Source organism: Megascapheus bottae, chromosome 22 (genome assembly GCF_031878675.1).
Source record: "Megascapheus bottae isolate mThoBot1 chromosome 22, mThoBot2.hap1, whole genome shotgun sequence".
NCBI classification, from domain to species: Eukaryota; Metazoa; Chordata; class Mammalia; order Rodentia; family Geomyidae; genus Megascapheus; species Megascapheus bottae.
In genome coordinates this window covers 32,125,025-32,147,826 of record NC_143530.1, presented here as the reverse complement: position 1 = coordinate 32,147,826, position 22,802 = coordinate 32,125,025, and the positions used below count along the sequence as shown (strand labels likewise).

Here is a 22,802-nt window from a genome sequence, read left to right as displayed (position 1 = left end):
CATTGTTGATAATCCTGCACTTACAATCTTCATATAGAAAATGTTTATGGCAGCCAACTGACAGTAATTTAACTACATTAAATCTTACCACCATTAAAAAAAAGGGATGAATGTTACATTAAACATGTTCAAGAGAATGATAAAGTCTAATTCTTGTTTAACATTCCAACTAGTTCAATCATTCAAATGAGTGACCTGGAATTTTAAAGCACAGCTAAAGCAATGGGTGCATTTCAAGATGGTAAAGACCAGGTTTGTAGGTCAGTGGTAGAGTGATTGACCAACATAGATAAAGCACTGGTTTTGACATCTACTCTCTTCCTTCTCCAGCAACATCTAATGAAAAAGAAGGAAGGAAGGAAGGAAGGAAGGAAAGAAGGAAGGAAGGAAGGAAGGAAGGAAGGAAGGAAGGAAGGAAGGAAAATAAATTTTAAGATGTCACCAAACCATATGGCCAGTTTTAGATCATTGGTTGCTCTGAGCTGCAAATTTGATATATTTCATTGTACTTAACACAAATCGTTGCTAAAGAAGAAATACTAAAGTTTTCAACTTGGCAATGAAGATCAAAGAATCTATTTTACTATTTTAGAACGAGTCGAGATTGAGGTACTTAAGACGTTAGTTGCATCGATTATGAGTCCCTGAGTCAGCATGGTAATTTTACTTCTGTTTTGCTTAATCAGTAAGACTAATCTTAATGAGTGTATTCATAGAAAAAGTCAGAATTCATTTAAAGATAACGGTGGGGGTGAAAGTTATTATTGTGGGTACTTTAGTCAATACTGAAATCTAGATTAGAACAAAATCAGATTATTCTGACCACTGAAATAAAATTCTTTACGAGTCTCCTCATTGAATGTATAGAATGACAGGTATAAAAGACGTCCAAACATCTTGATAGCTTGGCCATATTTTTCACTAGTGTTGACACGGTTACATGAGGATCTTGGTCTAACCTATGCAGCCTGATCCGTAAACTATGGCTAGATTAGTTCCAAGTATACATAATGAGCCAGAGTGTGCCAAACCACAAGATAAATAAGCTATTTTCCTAGGGTTTTAAACAATTTCTGGAATCTTAATCAAATCATATCTATAAAAAGAAATGGGAAATATGAGCTGAGTAAATAGCAAATTAATAGAAAACAGCAAATAGGTTTGAGTTACTCTACAACTAAAGAACATTGGAATAAATGCCAGTGGATTAGAGATAGTATATTCATGTATGATCCTCTGCCTGTTGGAGTCCTAAATGAAAGCACAGGTAAACATCACTTAATAATTTCAAAGAATTAGAATTCCCACAGAAGTGATAGGGCACTGAAACCAAATTATGATGGGAGAATGAATCCAAATTTAATTCTTTTCAGACAAATTCTTACCATTTGAGTTAATAAGCAAACATTTATGCTTTGTATTGTCTGTTATTTAAAAATCCAAAGTTAGTATCAGTAGGTTTACAGGAAATAAGTGTGAAAAGGTACCCAGATTGCTTTGTTTGGGTTACAATAGAGAAAGGTATTAAACAATTTCTGGCATTTTAATCAAATATTGTCTGAAAAAAGGAATTAAGAAAATGAACTAAGTAACAGTACTTGATAAGAGAATACAAAATATTGTAAATACTTTAGGAGGCAAAAAAATGATTCAGACTTGGGAAAAAGCAAATTCAGATAATGGCCCATCTTGCTCTTAGGTTTCACAATGACTCTTGGATATTAGATGCATTTCAGCGCACCCATAGTGAAGAAAACAAGTTCTTCATTCCGTATGATTTGGAGATTTCCAATCAGGAGTTAAGTTACATAGTGAAAAGAGCTGAGCAGTGGAGGGGGATCAATGGTGAAAGAAGGAAGGTGAGTTAACATCATGTCCTCTTGTCATTATTGCATTATGATGATAATGATTCTGCTGAGAAGTATAATTATTATTGGTGATACTGGAGCTGACCATTTGATCCATGTAGTTTTAATGAGAAAATAAAATCCCTTTGATATGTCCATAAATATAAATATCCACATACATAGCTATTTAGATGGTTAAGCATAGAATATGAATCAACCTAACAGACTGTTCAGGAGGAGAAAGGGAAATGGAAAATGAAAAGTTGGATCACTAGGTAACACATCACAAAACCTGATGACCAATAGAAGGATGGAGGTGCAAAGGAATAGACTCTGGGCAGATGGGAACTAAGGGCAGCTTGAAGTTAGTAGCAGGGACTCTGCACATAAAGACAACGTCAGCTGTCATGTCACCCAGAGTGACCAGGAGATAGGAAGTGCTTCTTATGTCTTTTTCCTTTGAAGATGGTTATATTTCACTCCTAACTGCCACCTCTGGGACCTCAATGCCTTCCAGATTGTGTCCTATATTCCCTCTTCTCTACACGATGCCCTCTTGCTATCTCCTCTCAACAGCCTTCAGCCATGTTGAACTTTCTCAAATGTATGTGTGAAGCTACAACTCCTTTTTGGGTGCCAGTAGCTCATTTGATGTATGCAAATGGAGAAAGATATCCCCAAGTTGTGTAAAAGTCCATAACAGTCCACAGAACATCGATTGAGCAGGTCCTATTTAAACATGTGTATCTCTCCTATATAAAAATAGCATTTTTATATATAACTTTTTTATTTACTATCAGAAAGGATTCAAATTCAGAACATTTCTAGACTTGTTCTTCTCTCATATTTATTTGTTTTTTTTGATTATTTACTCTCTTTTCACATTTAATTCATTTGCTACAGCCTACATCTAGTCCCTCAATACTAAACTGCTACAGAACCAGCAATCCAAGCTAGTGTTGATAGCTCACACCTGCAATCCTAGCTACTCAGGAGGCTGAGACCTGAGGATCACTGTTCAGACCCATCCCAGGGCAGGAAAGTCTGAGACTCTTATCATCACTAAACTACAAAAAAAAAAATAAAGAAAAAAGAAAAGGTTAAAAAAACAGAAGTTGAGGTGTGATGCTTCTTGTCTTGGGAAAAAGAAGCTTGAGGAAAGCTCACAGGCCCTGAGTTCAAGCTCCAGAACAGGCATATTAAAAAAAAAAAAAGGAAAGAAAAGAAAAGAAAAAAAAATCCATCCTTGGCCAACTTCTTTCTTTACCTTTAACCTCACTTTACCATTGTCCTGCTTTCACAAGGCCTATGATCTCATTCTCTGCTCCTGCCACAGTGGCATTTCTAACAGGTAATGGTACCCTGCCTTCCTTTGTTATATATCCTTCAGTAACTTTCTATTGCCTAGAAAAAAAAAACATTCTTCCTGTGGTGAAATTGTCATTTAGCAATGATTATTTCCTACAATTTCAAACCCTTCTTTAAAACCCACATGCCTATTGTCTCATTGAGCCTTTGTCTTTTCGAAAGTATGAGCACACAATAGAGCATATGGCAAACATCACATGCCTCAGCTTTGTATACTCCTCTATTATATATCTGGGAAGCCAGTTATTCCTTATGTACAGTGTAACTAACTAAGCTGTCTGCAGGGCTCAGCTTCTAACCTGAACAGGACCATTTCTTTTCTGTGAAAAAACTGAGTCAAGCCAGGTGCCAGTACAGGCTCACACCTGTAATGTTAGCTACATAGGAGGCTGAGATCTGAGGATTACAGTTCAAAGCTAGCCTGGGTATAAAAGTTTGTGAGATCCTTATCTCCAATTAACCACCAGAAAAACCAAAAGTGGCACTGTTGCTCAAGGGGTAGAGCAGTAGCCTTGAGCTACAGAGCTCACAGACAGTTCCTAGGCCCAGAGTTTAAGCCCAAGGACCCACCAAAACCAACAACCCACCAAAAACCTGAGTCATCCCTGACCCTGCTAGCATTTCACATATAATCTAAAATGCTAAAATGAAGACTAAGTTCGTCTTTTGGAATCATGGTGACCTCTCCATTTCTATGTCTTCAATCTCTGATATCTGTAGAGTATAATGTATATCTCCAACTATATATATAATACATAAAATACTACATGCATACATGAATGTTTGAGTAATTAAACATATTTAACTTGTCCATTGAATGAACATGTAATGTGCCTCATCGTATTCCTTACCTGACAGAAACCTAAAATATCAGATTTTTAAAAAAATTCCATGTGCTTTCACCATACTTAGTATGGCTTAGTGTTTACAACATGACAAATAGTTACAACAGTCATTTTCAGTACCACGGTCTTTGAACTGAAGCAAAAACAAGTTGCATTTTACCATACATTCTTTCTGGGTTCTTTTTCCAACATCCTTGACTAACAGCAAGATATTTAAAGGTTCAAAATTACTGAAATTAATTAAGCAAAAGGCACTTCCTCTCCAAGATAATTTCACAGTGCCTCGGGTACATAGAGTGAGTTTCATTTCCGAATTAAGTTTCACAACATGGAAGTTTAGGAATTTGGAAGCAATCCAAAGTTACATACTAAAATGATTTGAGTTGAACAACAATACTTAAACCAAAAAAAGAAAGGAAAATAAGAAGCCATTTGGATATTCACTGTATGCATTTTAGCAAGAGAAGGAAGGAGAGAGGGAGCAGGGATAGAAAGGGAGGAAAGAAGAGGAGAGGGAGAAACAGAGAATTTAATGTTTAGGCACTAGAAGGAAAATTGAAGGTGACTACAATTGTTGAATTGCTCACATTTAGTACGCACATTGCTCTTCTTTGTAAAATGAATGAGCTGATCCATGATGTGTAGGATTAGAGTATAAGAGACCCTAGACTTTGTAAATATATTATGCTGTGCCACTCATTGAACATGGTCAAAGAAAAGGCTATCTAATTTGATGTAATCAAGCAATTAAATCCAAAGCACCGGGCAGTTTTTTGCTTGGATGGAGATAAATAGGAGCCACTCTATACAAAACATACAGAATCGGGCTCCATCACAGAGGCGGGTGCCACAGAGATGGTAAGGAAAACCATGTGAAAATATATAGGCCATCTGAGTTTCTTGTCATGAGTGTTTTTGGTTAAACATACACAACACCCTCAAATTTAAATGTACACATACATGTGTAGGTGCACACACACAAACACATATGTTTTCTTGTTAGGTTTCTTCTTGCCCTAAATATTTACCTCATAAAGCTTTCTCTTATGATTAATTTTTTGTATGATACTCTTATACTTGTTTTGTTGATTTCAGTAAGAAACTAAAGATGGTTGGTGGAATTATTGATGGTTTAACTTTGAGATATATATATATATATAGTGCCAATTGAACTGAGACCAATCATCTATAATCTAAAATGCTAAAATGAAGAGTAAAATAGATGCTTCAGGGTAAAAATATTTCAAATAAGTAGTCTAGAATTCTTCTGGTCTAAAAGTTTGATCTAGATTCTTGCTGCCATACTGTTAAGCACAGGTTTCTCCTTTTCATGGTCTAAGAAAAACTATTGCCTCACAAATGGATACCTTGTAATGTGCGTAATTTCTTCTTATTAAATTGACAAATGCAAAGGCATAGAACACATTTACAAGTACGATAAATATTTAGCATTATTGCATTTTATAATTTTTGTATTGTTCATATATATGATTTGTCATTTGTGCTTTTATAGCTAGATGATAATTTCCATGCATTTTTCCATTTTTTGATAAGGCAAAAGGTCACTTTCAGTAGTCAGAAAAGGCATCATTCTATTAAACTAATTTGCCTACATGCAAATTTTGTCATTTTTACCTCATTAACTATTTATCATGGAGTAAAAAAAATATAGATATATATTCATGAAGGGGCAGCTCACAGCCTGACGGAGCTGGAACTAATATTTTGCAACTCTAATGATTTTTTGCATCCTTAATTAGATAGCATAAGGTTGATATGATTAGGTCAGGATGTAGTGTTTTTCATTAAAATACATTTTAGAAGCTATATTCATAATCTGCCCTTGCAATTAAATAATGAGCCTATGAATTTAATATTATCGACCCAATTATTATCCCATGCAAACATATACCTTTAATAAATCTATGCCGTAGGACCTTCATTAGCAAGAGAAAGAATGATATTTCTAGGTACATAGATTGAATGGCTGTGGCTATGCTTATATAATGATTTAAAATATATCAGGAAGTAAGGCTTCAGTATCTAGGCATTTAATTGTAAACTGTGCCTCACTATTTGTTGAAGACTAATTTACATTGTAATCATTTTCTTAAAGAAACTACCACTTTGAAATGGACACCGAAGCTCATAAAAATAGTCAAATATTAGGTGGAGATGTAGTATTAGAACCAGCTATGTATTGAGGAATAATGGTGCACAGTTTCAGAGATTCAGACAAGAGCAAAGCTGGAAAGCATAAAACCTTGCAAATCTATTTCTTCCCTGTCTAGATTATCCACAGTCACATGCAATTAATGAGCATAATTTTGCTATTGTATAGCAGCACAATTTTGGATAACAGAAGGCTGTACAGTGAATGTAAAGACTCTGTGAAGAAACTGTTTTTATTTATATCATGAATCTGTAAAGGGAAATATATACACAAACTTAGTTTTCTCATTAGACAACTGAGTGACTTCTCATTTTATGCACTAAACAACCAATGGTTGTTGGAAATTTCAGCCCTTTTCCATGAAATTCTTTAGGGAAGGTTATGGACAACTTGTAATGTTTCAGTTCCAGGAGAAATTTTTAACAACGGAACCCATGTTTGATAATGTGCTTTATAGACAAGTATAAAGCATTGTTAGCTACACAGTGAGCTGCAGGCAATGTGTCAGTGGGGCTCCAGCTTTTCTCTTACAGTGCTCATTTATAGTTGAGGCATGTAAATCAGGGTGGGGGAAAGCTTTGATCAGAGTCATGAAAGCCAAGGTGGTAGCCAAACAGATAAAATGCAAATAAGTTGCTGGGGATTTTCAGTGGAAACATTAAGACTTCCATTGGCAAAAGGCAAATAAACACCAGGAAGTGGCTACTTGAAAGCTGTGGGGTTGGGCCAAGGGGAAAGGGCTGGGCTAAAGAAGAGGAGAAGAGAATGGAGAAAGTAGTCAAGAATTCAATATAAAATTAAGAAGAGTGAGAACGTGTGGGTAGGAGCAGGATGGGTGAGAATGCTGAAAGGAATGACAATGATCAAGATCCATTATAGTCATAAACTGCTTTGTTTGTTAAATAAATGGCAATTCCTTTGTACAACAATTAAAGATATCTTAATGGAAGGAAGAGAACCAAGGGTAAGGAATGGGAAATGGAGAGGAAGGAAGGAAGGAAGGAAGGAAGGAAGGAAGGAAGGAAGGAAGGAGCAAGCTTAATTTTTTTTAAGTAGTTGTTCAGACATTGCCTTTGGTCTCCTTATGCTGATTCCTTTATTGGCAATTTTTCATATTGAACATTAGTATTTTATGTTTTTTAAAGTCATTAATAGGCAGTGGGAGAGGGAAAGTGGAGAAAAACATGGGAAGGGGTAACAATGTTCAAGAAGTAATGTACCCACTACCTGATGAATGTAACCGTAACCCCTGTGTATGTCACCCCAACAATAAAATAAAATGATAAAAAAAAATAGTTCTAAAAAGCCAGATGCTAATGGCTCACTCCTGTACTCTTTTTTTTTTTTTTCCAGTCGTGGTTCTTGAACTCTGGGCCTTGGGCACTGTCCCTGAGCAATTCAGCTCAAGGCTATTTAAGACACTTTTGGGGGTTTTTTTTTTGGCGGATTAATTAGACACAAGACTCCTAGACATTTTAGTGCCCTGGCTGGATTTGAACCATGATTCTCAAATGTCAGCCTCCTGAGTAGCTAGGCTCACTCCTATGATCTTAACCATGAAGAAGGCTGACATCTCTGAGACTTTTATCTTCACTAAACTTAAAAAAAAAAAGCCAGAAGTAGAGTTGTAGCTTAAGTGATAGAGCACTAGTCTTGAGCATGAGAAACTCAGGGAGAGCCCAGGTCTTAAGTTCATGCCCCAGGACTGACACACACACACACACACACACACACACACACACACACACACACACACACACTCCCCAAAAAATATTTTAAAGAAATAATTAAATAATTCAATATGAGTTCAACTTTAAAAAGGCAATCAATGGAGACGGTAGAAGGAAATACGAAGGTACATTGGTGAGCTAGAAGCAATCATTTGGGCTCTAACAAAGGGCAGAAGGGAGTCAAGAGAGATAGATTGTGAATCACCAATTATCCAATAAAGGAACTGTATTATTTTCTCATATCATTGGAAGACATTGTAAGTTTTATTTAACAAGAAGTAATGATTCAGTTAATAATTATTATGAAGAATTGTTTGTTCATTGGTGTGTCTAAATAAACTAGATTCTAACTATTCAACTCCACTGGAACATATAGCCACTTAGGAATGTTTAGCCAGGTCATTCAGACTTCTCCATCTAGACCTCAGTAAGAAAGTGGGAACAAAGTATTGAATATTTTACCAGCTTGATGTGTTTCTGAGAAGAGCTGAAGATAAAGAACCAGCCAACATAGGTCTAGCCAAATTTGAAATCATGAATGGAATGTGGGAACTTGTATATGGCATAGAAACCAGGAGAGAGATTGAATTCAAAACAGTAGATGATGGGCCAGGAATTTGGCACAAAGATCAGAGTTCGATTCCTTGGTATCACATACATAGAAAAAAAAAGCTGGAAGTGGTGCTGAGGCTCAAGTGGTAGAGCTCTAGCCTTGAGAAATTCCAAGGACAATGCTCACACCCTGAGCTCAAGCCCAGGACTGGCAAAACAATCAAACAAACAAACAAAAAAAACAGTAGATGAGAAAATAGTGGCTACAAAATAAAGAATCCTCACTCTGTTGAGCTCAAATATAGATAGATTGGCCTTGATTATTGTAGGTGGACAGCTAGGCTCTATCTCAGTCAAAACTCAAGATAAAAAAGAAAGTACTTTAATGGTCCAGATATCCTGATGGTGATTGAAGTGGAATTTTCCCAGATGTTACCTATAAAGTGTTCTCATCTTTGAATTTACTATAGAGTTTTTGCTATTAAGAGTTGTTTCAGTCAGGGTCATATCTTAGTGAAGGCAGTCTAAATATATGCCCAAGGGACCTTAGTTACTATTTAGTAATAAGGTTTATATATATACTTGAATTCTGAATCCAGCATTGTTTCCTTGCTTCGTTAACAGAACTCCTAATTGTTCATCACAAGAACAGTTATCTTTTAAAGTTATAAATATAATAATGATAAAGATAAGTTTTAAGACAGTTACTTTTCGAGATCTTTTTTTAAATGGGGCTGTACTTTGACTAGAACAATTATAACCATTTATAAATTAAATTCTAGCTCATGCACAATGAAGATTGATAAGATTTCTAGTCTTAAATACAAATATTTATTTCTTTAGTTACAAATAAATATCTGTAAGAACGGTGAATTTTTAAAGGTAGATAACATTGGTGATTTCTCTTTTGCTTTATTTTTTAAAGCATAATAAAAATGGAGCAGAGGAAAATCCTCTCTTTTGATGGGGGTTTGTGTTTAATTGATAAACCTTTCTTTTTTATCTTGAGTGGTTGGGTTGTTTGTTTATAAGCTATCCACTATGTTGTTAATCTTTTGAAAGGTTATTTGGCCTTGGAGAGATTGATCTTTTTCTATAAAATGAAAATGGTAGATAACAGCCAAAGAGAAGAATAACTGGGAACTTTCTGAAAAGACCTCCGATGTTTTTAAGACTGACAAAGACCCATTACAGTTAGCTAAGTACATTTTCCCTTAATTCTAAAATTATTTCTATTTGAAGTGAAGTGTAATCCATATGTTTTTGATTCATTAACACTTAATTAGTTAGCATCCTTTACCGGAGTGCTATGTACAGCCTTTTCATCTTTTTTATAAGCTTATGTTCCTCAGACACAGGAAATCAAGTTTTTCTAAGAGTAAACAAACTTGAACCCAAGGAGACACTGGGTAGCTTTGTTTGTAACATGGTACCTATTGGCTTTGAACTCCTCCTGTACTCGGTATGCAAATTTTTCTTTAGTTCCTCAAGAATGAGAAATATTTGTAATTAACTGAGACACAATGTGCAGCTTTCTATTTTATTATTATTTCCTGACTTTTTTCCACTGTCTTACACTAATTTCTCTTCATGATGAAACAGCCAGCTACTAACATATTAATGAACAAATCATTAATGATAGTTATTTAATTGTCATCTTATTATTTATTCTCATTAATAATGAAGCAGTCTCTTATCTTTGAATAATTATGTGGTGGGAAATGAAATTTAATGTAAAGCATTAAGCAATGTCCTTTTCTTCCCCCCGCTCCTTTGGAAGTGAAATGTTCTTTAGTAGGGAGAATGAAAGTCACTTTTTTTGTATCTCACTGATGTTTGGGAATCCCAGGTCCTCTAATATTGCTTGTGTGTATATATGGATTTTAATGAGACTAAAATGCATCTTCATCAAAATGTTGTCTCTTCTAGTTCCCCCAACTCATTTTAGCTTATCTAATTATGACTACAGGGCATTCTTTGGACCTTTAACCATCAAAAAACTTAGACAACTAAGTACTGTTAAAAAGTCACTGTAACTTTACTACTTTCCCAGAAAACTCATTTATTGACCATCTCTCTTAGTAATTTCAAGAGAGAAAAAAAAGAGCTTTGAGTGTATATCTTACATTCTTAGGAATAAAGGGAGAGAGAACTAAATGGGCTACTAGCATGAGATAGGCACTGTATAGTAATTTCTATATTGGTTTATTTAATTATCAAAGCAAGTATATGTGATTAGTTATCCTCATGTTGCAAGTGAGAAAACTGAGGTTCATCAGTCCATGCATTCACTTAGTATTATTAACTATTTTTATGAGCACTTTTCTTAGGTAGCTATTGAAAGGAGATAAAAATATGCTAAGAGGGAAGATAAATAAGGAAGAAAAGGCTAGTGATTGGATTAATACCTCTCTGTGCTGGATGTTAGTGTGATAGCTTGAATACAGATAGTATTCTCCCATTTTATAGTGTTAGGGAAAGATGAATTTATAGTGTTAGGGAAAGACTGTATTTAGCATAAAGAGTAAGCAGTCTCAAGGACAGCACTCAAGGACAGGCCCTTCAAGCACAAGGTGAAGTATGTTATTTTGGAGAATGGAGACGAGTTTATAATGACTGAATGAGAACTAATATAGTCAATATTGGACAAGAAGTCTGAATAGAAAGTTAAGAAATAAGTATAGGCAAAAATTTATTTGAGCAAAGAGTGTGCATTTAGCTTAGCCACATGATATCCTGCCTGTTCTATTATAAAGGTAGTATAATTTGTCAGTCACCAGGTTAGAGTAATTTGACAATTTTTACATTACTTTTGATCAATCTCATCTCAATGTTTGCCAGACAAAGCCAGTCCCTTTCCTACTACCCATACTTCCAAGTAAGCATTTTTTTGCAAATGCTTTATACTTGCTAGATAGTCACTCTACTGGTTGATCATGTTTCTGTCAGTTTGCTCTGATAAGTTTTGATAGAGGATCTTGCTTTTTGCCCAAATGGGAAGCCTCGAAATTTCTGTCACCCTTATACTTAGAGGCAGATACAGTGAGCAACTCTTGTTTGAAATGGAATCTCACAAACATCTTTTCCCACGCTGTTCTGGGCCTCCTGAGACCTCAAATGGATTCCATAGATCAACACAGGCATTGCTGCTATCATATTTCCTTCAGAAATCCAACTTATACAGAGGATATTGGATTTACTTAGGATTTATAAATAGTCACATGTATGCATATGATCTATATTCATTTTTAAAAGCCTAAGGAATCTAAGCAGTCTTCTCTCATCCATCAACATCCCAGAATACCTTTTTATTCATTAAATTAACTAATCAATTGATAATTGATTGATTGCTATTTTGTGCTCAGGTTGAGGTGTAAACTCAAGGGATTTTTCACTCATGTTTGGTGTTCGGTCAGTTGAGTCTCACTTCCACTTCCATTAGAATAATGTTTTAAGGTTTTTAAACCACGATACCTGGGGAACATTTTCCTAAGATCCTAGAAAAGTTATGAATAGTGTGAGGTGCTTTTCTTCTTGAACTCTTAAGATGCTTTGTAGAAAGAAATATCATGGATTAAGCTTTTTTTAATGCCTTTATTTCATTTTTATCACCTAATTGTTCAGGCTAGAATCTTCAACACAATAACATAATGCTCATTGATTTCTTTTAGCCAGAAGTGGGGCTTGAACTCAGGGCCTGAGCACTGTCCTTGGGCTTTCTCAAGGCTAGCACTCTACCACTTGAGCCACAGCACCACTTCCAGCTTTTCTTTCTGTGTATGTGGTACCGAGGAATTGAACCTGGGTCTTCATGCATGCTAAGGCAAGCACTCTACCACTAGTCCAAACTCCCAGCTCCAGGAATAAGCTTTATAAGGCAATGCATTTTGTTATGAAAATGGCTCATTTCTTTTCCATAGCTTCAGATTCATAAGAGATTAGTCTCTGATAAAAAATACTGTAATTTTATATTAGTACTTTTTCATCTCCTAAACGAAAGAACAATTCCAATCTTGCAACAAACATATTAATTACATACAAGAAATGGCGCAGGCTGACCTAATTAACAGTTTACTATCAGCCTATTAATTACCATACCTGCAAGAAAATTATTATGTTCCGTAAGACTTAGGCAGACAAATTTGTTTCACCAGCTTGAAGCTCCTGGAGGAACATAAGACTTGATTGAAAATTTTGTGACAGCTTGGGAAGCGCTTCAATGTCACAAACAAGATTCTTGTAGGCTGCAGGGTGGAATTTTATAGCCATGCTCAGCAAATACTGTTTCTCTGCCTTTCTGGTAGCTTTCACTCGCCTTGATCTCATAATTCTCGTGCTTCAACCTCCCACATACTAGAATTACAGCCATATACCATCTCACTCAACTTTGATCATCTCCCATATGATGAACACAAACATTTATACACACACCCATACATGCACATATATGAGGATGGTAGAATGACATACAGACAGACAGACAGACAGACAGACAGACAGACAAAGAAACAGACAGAGGCAGAATGATAGAAAGCAAGGGGAGAGAGCGTTTTTCTGCCTTTGGCCCTCCTCTCTTTCAGTTTTCTTAATTCCACTAGACATAAATCACTGCATAAAGTACAGGTTTGATGAGCTGGGAACTTAAAATCCCCTGCCAGTTAGCACAAGTTTATAGACTTGTTATTTTCATGACTGCTCTGTAAATCATAGGGTTCAAAGCAGTTCACTTTTAGTTAAAGAACACTGGGGATTTTGGTTACCTTTTTGTTTGCTACATCTTGAGAAACACATTTGACTTTTGTGTGTGAAACAGCCAGATGTAGCTCACATCTGCCCTGCTTTCTGGAGGCACTCATAGTGTTACAAAGGAAGTGTTTCAGGACCTATTGTGACACTCGTGATGCACCAAGCATTACTAGATACTGGGCAACAGGTCGGATCCCTGGCACATTTTGTAACCAGGTATAATAGGTTCTAGGAGAAGCAGGCACACATCAACCTACCTTTAGTTTATCTTTCCTTTTAATCACCTTATCTCCAGCTTTAGTTGTCTTACCTTCTATTCATTTACATCCAACAATTCACAGATATATGTATATATTTTTTTCTTTTTCTTTTTTTTTTGCCAGTCCTGGGCTTGATCTCAGGGTCTGAGCACTGTCCTTGGACTTTCTCAAGGCTAGAGCTCTACCACTTGAGCCTCAGCACCACTTCCAGCTTTTTTCTATGAATGTGGCACCGAGGAATCAAATCCAGGTCTTTGTGCATGCTAGGTAAGCATTCTATCACTAGGCCAAACTCCTGGCCCACACAGATACATCTTCTTCTACTCACTGGCGGTACTTTCTCAAAGGAAGAATGAAAATTATTTCATTTCATCTTTCTGGGATCAGCCATCCCAATTTTGCCCCTGTGATTTTTATTTTGTCTCTGTAGTCCAACAAAAATTGGGGAACTATCACAAGGATGCCTTCTTTATGTGAAGCATGACATGAATAGGACATTATAACTTTATTGAAGGTGTCAGAGACTGCTTCTTTTGTAAGCCCTAATACTTTACATAGAATGTTTTCATGCAGAATAAAGAACATCTCCAACTGGACTCCTGCAAATTGTGCTTCTTGATCTTGATAGAATTCATATGACAAGCCTGCTGCTAAGACTGTATGGAATTTAACAAAGCCCTTTCGCATGAATAGTTAAAAAACTGTCTTAAGGGAAATATTTTAATTTCTTGTTTAATTATTAAAAGAACAGTTAAGATCCATTCTAGGACTTAGGCCAATCGTGATTTCAGTATTCATGTTCTGTCTCTTTTTGGTTCACAGCCATTTGAATTGGATAATAATGTATGATATTGCATTAAAATGTACCTCGTGAATGGTAGTACTTTTGAATCTAATAGAGTAAACTATTGAATTTAAATTACTAACTTCATCTAAATTGAGAAAAAAGTTAAAATCTAGGCTACAATTTATCTTTGAACATATACACATAAGATTTTTAAAATATACACATAATGCTCTTAGGAGAGGAACAGGAGGCACAATGCCTATGTGTCTCTGATCACACAAAAAATATTTATCGAAATGAATTCTGGGAAATGGAAACAAGAGGTTTAAAGGAATCACTATTTTTTCCTTTTCTTTTTGTTCTTTTTTAAATTAAATTTGGGTGTCTTCGCAAGTAGAGGCATAGAAAGGGAGGGTCAAAGGGTGAAAAATTCAGCAATGCTAATCACTGGGCACTATGTTGAAACTCAACTATACAACTTGTGGATGAGGGTGGAAGGGAAAAACTGGAAAGAACAAGGTATAGGGTGACACTGTCCAAAAACAAGTGTACTTTCCCTGATTTATGTAATTGTATCACCTTTATAATAGTAGTAAATGTTTAAAAACATACATATATTTCTTATATATATTTCCTTAATATATATGTGTGTGTTAGGATTCCTAGTATCCTATATGATGGTCGGGAGACAAATAATTTTAATTTGCATTTGTGACTGAAAAGAACATATGGTTCTATAGGAATAGATTAGACATGTAAACCTTGAAAATACAAAACAATGAAGAATTATTCACATAATCATGTGTTCTATATGAGTTGGAGTGTCAGAATCCACATTAAGTGGAACGGGCAAAATGGTTTCTTAAATACTGTACCAAATCCCTAGGACTTCACTCTTGATGGAATCTGCAGGTATTGAAAAGTAGGTGAATCTACTGACACTTAACGGTCTGCAGCGTTGTCACTCTTGTGACTTTTAAATGAAGCATTTCCACTGCCACTGTTGCTTCTAGAGATGGTTGAACAGTAATCACCTTCCACTGTTAAATGTTTGTAGAAGTGTGGAGAAATCTCCTTCTCTTGGATATTTTTCACACAGCCCAAGTCAAGCCTGAACTTACAAAAGAATTTGCTACACACTTACACCACACTTAGGAAACAAGATGAAACTGTGAAGTCTTTGGAACTTACAAACAAGTTTATGATCCTGCCATGTCTGATTTACTCAGTTGTTAATCCCTGCCCTATTAAACTTCACTTTGCAGACACAGCTACTACACTTCTCCTTCTAAGAGCCCATATAATTTTTAGGAACTTCCTACTTCCTTACTTTTTAACTCCCAGTTTTCTTCTAAGCAAAGGAAACTCTTTACAACCTACGAGACCGAAAATGATCTCCTAGGGTCTTGAGAGTTGCAAAGCGGGAAGATGATTATTGAGTTCATGTTTTGGTCTGAGAGACACATTTTCCCCCTCAGGAGATTCACAAAACTATGGTGACTGACAGAATGAATAATCAAATTCAGGGGTAGGGAGGGGAGTGGGATTAAGATCTTTGCTTTGTGAAAACAGAATTATCCCATGACAAGCTGGATAATAAAAACAGGACTCTGTAAGCAAGTATGACATTTATACAAAAGGAAATGCATGTTCATCTTACCAGGAAGCAGAAGGAGAGGTGAGATTATTACTTTGGTTGTTTTTTTTTTTTTTTGGTAAGGGAACAGTGTGAAGACATGGTAAAGTTTTAACATGTTCCTGAAGTGATAAAACACCAGACCAGAGAAAATGCCTTCTGTTTACTTCACATGATAATTTGAGCTTGTTAGACTTCTTAATATAGAACTTTGTGTTGTGAAGAATAAGAAACTTGCCCATTAATGAACCTTTAGTCAGCAGGCTTCTTAATTAAGCGAATTCAAAGGGAAAGAATGGAAGGTAGGGAGCTGCCTACTTTAGCCTTGGTCATCCTTCAACCCAAGAGGCATGTGTTAATTACAACACCAATAAACTTTCTTCTTTAAACAAATTTAATCTGTAGGCAGCAAATAAAAGTTTATATTCTCTTCCTATATAAAATGTATTCTAGACAGACCACCAGCCTATAGTTAAAAAGAAAATCCTAAAGCAAGAGCCTTAGGGCTTATTGGACATTATAGGTCAGAAGATTACAAAACATCTGTAAGAATAAGATTATAAAGACAACAAGTTCCAGTCCTAAGTCATTACAGAAATGAGAAGCCTATGTACTCTCATCATTTGTATGTGCTATTTGGCTATTTTGGAAAAGAATATATAAGTTTATATTTACCAAATAAATCTTGAAGGCATCAGATATTTGATAAGACCCCTCACAGGAAGTAATGATAGGGTTACTTCAAAACATGAAGTATACTCTGGAAATAAAAAGTAAATCAGAATCCTTATTTTATGGAAGTCACACATTGAAAAACTTTGTTTGGTAAAGATTTGGGTCAAAATGTCTTCAACCCATTGTTCAGGGAACATTTTCTGGATTGTTGTGGGGTTTTCATAACTAGTGGAAACTGGATCAAGTGTTAACTCTCACATTAAGCCTAAACATCCATTACTATTTAGTACTCACAGTTGTGTCTTGTCATAACTAGAAGCAACACAGATAAAGTATATAAAGCATAGAGAAACTGGAAAATTTTCTCAAAACCACATGGCTAGTAAGAATGGATCTGGAAGTTGAAATTGGTATTTACATTCCCAGGAAATTCACTGTGGTTAAAATGTATTTATCCTTGAATTTGCCATGTAACACAGCAGTTGCTCATCTGTCTATCTACTTAACAGAAGTAAAAATGTGTACATGAGTATCTGTAGTTAGATCCAAAGAACTTCAGGAAAGCATTGGAAAATGGAGCTACAATACGAGCTCAGTGGCCCATACATATCAGCACCATCCAAATGCAAGACAGAGCTACTTGGATTGATCCTTTGCTAAAATAAAAACAAAAGGCAAAAGTCTCCATTCTCCAGTGATAGTTAAAAAGTTCATGAAACAAAACTCCAAATTACCATTGGATTCTCAAGGGAAAACATAATCAATAAATGTGGACTTTGAGATGATTCAGATGTTGATCATTTTTTGCGATATACAGCTAATCTCTTTTTTTCTTTCATATTTTTATTATAATTAATAGAGGGGTTACAGTTATATTCACCAGATAGAAGGTGCATTACTTCACACACATTGATACCCCTTCTCATGTCTTTGTCCCTATTTCCCTTCCCCCAACCCCCTCCCACATCTTGTTTCCCCCCACCTTCCCTTTCCTATTTCAAATAAACAAATAAATATGTATATATATATATATAAATAATGTACCAGATAACAAGGTAAGATACTGTAACAACATGACAATAACCAAGAGACAACAAAAGAGATGAGATATAACATAGTCCATTAAGAACAACAATCACACATTATATAGCTCTTGTTTCCATATCCTGGAGGTCCTTTCATTTAGCCTCATAATTAATCCCTTTTTTAATAAAATGCAGAGATGGATTTTTTTTCCATGAGAGAGAGCTAGCACCGTAAGACAGTCAAATGGACATTTCAAAAGGAAAATATAGGTTCTGTGAAACAAAGATTTTATACTTGTGATAAGACAGGAAAGAACAGGTGAATTTAAAAATTCTTCACTAGAACAGCATAGACTATGGCAAGATGGAGGAAGGGAGGAAACTTTTAGGGGTCCTGAAACTACAGGAAAAGCTACGGGCTGGCTGGTCATCCAAGACCCTGACCACAGGGGGCCAGCGTCATAAATGGCTCAACTTCTGACCTCAATATTACTCACCATGACTAGGTAGTTAGTTGGCCTAAAAAAAATCAGAGGAGAGTAGGAGGCTACCAAGGAAATACCATGGACCCTTTGTGTGCCACTTGGCCATGTCACCTATTTTCTCCTGTCCTTACCATATCAACGAAAGCAGGTTCTATGCCCACCACTCTCTGAAGCAGCTCTCGTGACTCCCCAAAGAAATGAGGAGTTTCTATTTTTTAAATGTGAGTGAATGAGGTATTCAAACAGATCCCTGTGAATTAGCTTTGTTGAGCTGGATGTACCTAGATGTACTTGGATGTACTTATGGAGGTACACAAGTAAAACTTGTCTCCCTGCTGCCTGTACTTAGTGGATGGTGAGGAATCATTGTCTCTGTAATTGCAAACTCCCAAGAAACCTCTTTCCAAAGGACTGAGGTGGGGTAGAAATCAGCCGTTCTAGTCCAGCTGTGTTGCCTTTGCAGAGCCTGGTAACATGTCATTGCGCAGATGTCACATGGGAAGTTCCATCCAAAGTCTTAACTCAGAGGAAATTATGGAAAAGGATTATAAATCCTGAAGTTGGTGCCACATAGACACTACTTAAAAGCCAGAAAGAAAATATCCAGAATGGGTTGAAAGATAACAGATATATAAAAAAAAATATCCTAAGTCCTATGAATAATGTGTAGTGGACTACAGAAAATGCCGCTATCAGAGTCTCTGCCCTAGGAAAGTACACAAAGGATTTGAGGGACTTAACATAATCTGCTGGCAGCTCCCAGGCTCAGTTCAGATCACTTTCCTACCAGTAAGACTGATTGGGGTATAGGCAATATTTCTCATACTCTTGAGAGGAGAAATAAAGAAGATAAGCTCAAATGGACTGTGGGGAAGGAGAGATTCTTGTCCTGCTTGCTTCCACTGGGAATAGAAGCACCGGGACAAAGGTCTCCAAATTGAACAGCTGGAAATAGGACATCTGTCACATACATATGATAGAAGCTGGCACCCCCATTGCTTTTTGGCCCATGTATTTGTAAGTCTTGAGGATGTAAAGGGAGCCTTTATTAGTTAGGATACTAAGAGATTATGGGTTCTTATGGTTATTGTCTATATTGATGTTTGTTGGATGAGAAGAAGGCAGCTGGCTCTCTGTGGTTTTCACAAGAAGACATACACCTCACCAGGCTAGCACAGCGAGAAGAGGTTTAAAGGCACAAATGAAGATGGATCATTATTTTCCAAATCCCATGACTTCTCTTTGTGGTGCTTTTTGCCCCGAGATTACACGAATGGATGGTTTTATGGCCACTGGAAAAAAAGCACAGCTGTAGACATGATACATAATATGACCAGAAGTTGTCCAGGAATGGGGAACAGGATTATAAGCGCATTATCTGTGCCATGTCATCAAGTTCAAAGCTGCATGTGTCACATCTTACCTTACATCCCCAGGTGGGTCGTTGAAGTTAGAATGTCCTAGAGCCACTCTCAATTATATGCATGACTCCTTAGAATATTCTTAGTGTTTCCTTTTCTCTTTTAAAAATGTTGTTTATGCCAATTTATATTAAAAAATGCTATCCTCCAAGCCCAATCATTTTCTACAGCTCTCTCTTTTTGTTCTTTCTCTAAAACCAGAACCAAACTTCACCTGCCCTGATCCAAGGTTGGGCTACCACTTTCTTCATTCCCCACACAGAGTCATCAAAGATGCAACTTTCCTTGGGAGAAAATACTTTTCAAAATGATGCAGTTTTACAGTCATTCATAAGGAAGCCCCAGGAGCACCAAACAATATTGAAATTAAGCTTTGCATATAAAAAAATTACATGCTTTCCTTCCAACTCCTCTGTATTTCTTCTCTGTGCTCTGAGGGATAACACCTCCATAAAGCCTCACGGCTACACTGGAGTGAGCTGCTTTGCTTACACGTAGGGATGCAAGGCCCTTGTAAATCTTGACTCTTCCCCTGCTCAGAGCTGATTAGTGTGCTGGCTTGCTCTAGTGTGTGGTACTTTCCTGTGTTTCCACTCTCATTGCCAAATACCAGCAGTCACCAACAGGGCTCCCCTGGTCTCCTTCTGCCAAGCATAATGTTTTGAAATTAAAAATCTGAAGAAATGGTACAATGACTGCTTGATCAGGTGGTTTCTCTTTAGGAAATGGCTAAATGGGAAGACTCAGCATAACCTCCCAGTGGTGGCACCAACATAGAGTGTGCATTTAAAGGAACAGAATGTCTTTGCTACATTAGATGAACAGGACCAAGTCTGCAATGTGAGGATCTTTGTTCCTTGAGATATTTACTTCCAGAGGCATGTGTTACATTTCTGATTTGAGGTATTGCAGATGCAATATCCTAGGGGAAAGAATCAGTAAGTATTCAGAAGTATAAAGAAGAAAATAAAGCTGGCCATCAGGGGTTCACACCTAGATACTAAGGAGGCTGAGGTCTGAGGATCTCACTTTGAAGCCAGGTGGGGAAGGAAAGCCCATGAGACTCTTCTAATTATCACAGAAAAAGCCATGAGTGGCGCTGTGGCTCAAGTGATAGAGTGCTAGCCTTGAGCAAAAGGAGCTCAGGAATAGTGCCCAGGACCAGAATTCAAACCTGAGGGCCAGAAGGATAAAAACAAAACATACATAACATAACAAAAAGGCTGGGAGTGGTGGCTCACGCCTGTAATCCTAGCTACTCAGGAGGCTGAGATCTGAGGATCAAGGTTCAAAGTCAGTGGGGGCACAAAAGGACTTGAGACTCTTATCTCCAATTAACCTCTAGAAAATAGGAAGTAGTGCTTGGCTCAAGGGTAGGGCATTAACCTGGAGCTGAAGAACACAGGGACAATGCCCAGGCCCAGGGATAGGGCGGTTACTTTGAGCTGAAGAGTTCAGGGGCAGTGCCCAGGCCGAATTCAAGCCCCAAGACCCACAGAAAAACAAAACAAAACAAAACAAAAAAAGAGAGAGAGGGAGAAGAGAGAGAGAGAGAGAGAGAGAGAGAGAGAGAGAGAGAGAGAGAGAATAAAATAATGTACAATATCAGCATAATACACTATGTATGCAGTTAATGTGTGAATTAATACACTATGTATACAGTTACATGTGTGAATGCAAATGTAATGAACATATGCAGAAGATACATATTTAATGGGCTTAGAAGAATTTCCAGGTATACTAAAAACTGCGTTGATTTTTGTATGACAGCCTCTTTGTCACATGGAAGTACCAATTTGTATCTGGAGGATACTTAGGTACTTTCCCCCTTAAATTACACACAATTATGACTAAAACATAATGGGCTGTTTGGGGTATGTATGAATATGATGGTGAAGGTTGCACGTAGGATCCTGGTGTGTTAAACAAGTTGTCTACCACTGAGCCATACTCCTAGCCCTACAACAGAAATTTGAACATATTGGTCAACATATATGGTGATTTTATTACATTTATTTTACAGAAATACAATTGCCAGCTTAACTGATTTGAACATTTAAAGAACAATGAGATGTCACAGCTCAGGGTTTCCCAGTAGGGAGGAAATTGTACATTCTGATTCCCAGATGTCACAGGGAGGATTTACCGTGGAAGATAGGTTTGCTGACCTTAAATAGGACTTCCATATCTTAATCTGTGTTTCCTTCACTATTTGACAGGAATCTGAATTTCACAAGGATAATTATCTAAATTCTAATAACAAGAACTATTGTGCTAAAATAATCATTAAAAAATAGTCTTCCCTGAACTTGTTTTGTCACAATTCTTATTTCTATAAACAAATGAAATCACTTATAATTTTCACTTTCTTAGTGAGAAAATTTAGACTCAATCAGCTTAATATGGTGAGAAAATTTAAATTCAATCAGCTTAATAATCACCATGATGCTCCTGGTTTGAATCTAAAGATATGTTCACTCTGTTATAGACAGATTTATCCAAATAGTTCAATGAAAATGGCTTTTCTGAGAAACACATGCTTTGCAATCATTGTTAAAATAAAAACCCAGCAGTTGCTCCAGATAACCCAATCACTTGGTTCCAGGCAAATTGATCATTCAAGTGACAAAAAAAAAAAAAGGCCAGGATGAGAATTACTCTGATAATCTGGGCTGTGATCTCACGATCATGTTGTGACGTTTGAGTAGTTCTCATCAAGGATCCTCATTGCAAAAAGGATGCAAATCCACATAGATCTTTCACGAATCAATGCGGTTTCTCGTCCTGTATTTCTCACTCAGCTTTTCCTGATGCATGGCAGCTCCTGTGAATTCTTCAAGGTTACATTGATCACTCACTTGATATCGCTGGGAGCTGTGTTTAGAATGTGCAATTTTGGTTCATTAATGAAGGAGCTCATGCAGGTCATTGAAAGGGGCCAATGAAACTAAAATACTAATAAGACATCACAGAACCATGCGCCTGCTTTGACTTTTCAGAAAATCATCAGCAGTGCCAAATATCCTTGATAGTGAGTCTGGCATTAATGATGCCACTGTTTTGTCGGCCTCTGCTCTGTAAATACCTTGGAGGAGAGAACGATATATAAAGTTAGTACCAAAGGAGCTGACTAGCCAGGAGTGTAAGACAAAATTAAACACGTAAAACAATCATAGAGCAAAGAATAGCAGTTATAATTAAATGCTCAGTTATTTCCTACGGTTTGAGAAAGTACAGGAACCCATATGCTAG

The 22,802-nt window shown here is 36.6% G+C and overlaps 1 protein-coding gene across 1 annotated transcript in view; it reads left to right on the top strand.

The window, feature by feature from the left end:
• Positions 1–22,802, top strand: part of LOC150048474 (uncharacterized) — a 264,112-nt gene that overhangs the window by 184,291 nt on the left and 57,019 nt on the right. Inside the window, exon 17 of the mRNA XM_090355280.1 lies at positions 1,700–1,859. Within this exon, the coding sequence (XP_090211406.1) occupies positions 1,700–1,859 (160 nt within the window). The remainder of the gene's footprint in view (positions 1–1,699; positions 1,860–22,802) is intronic.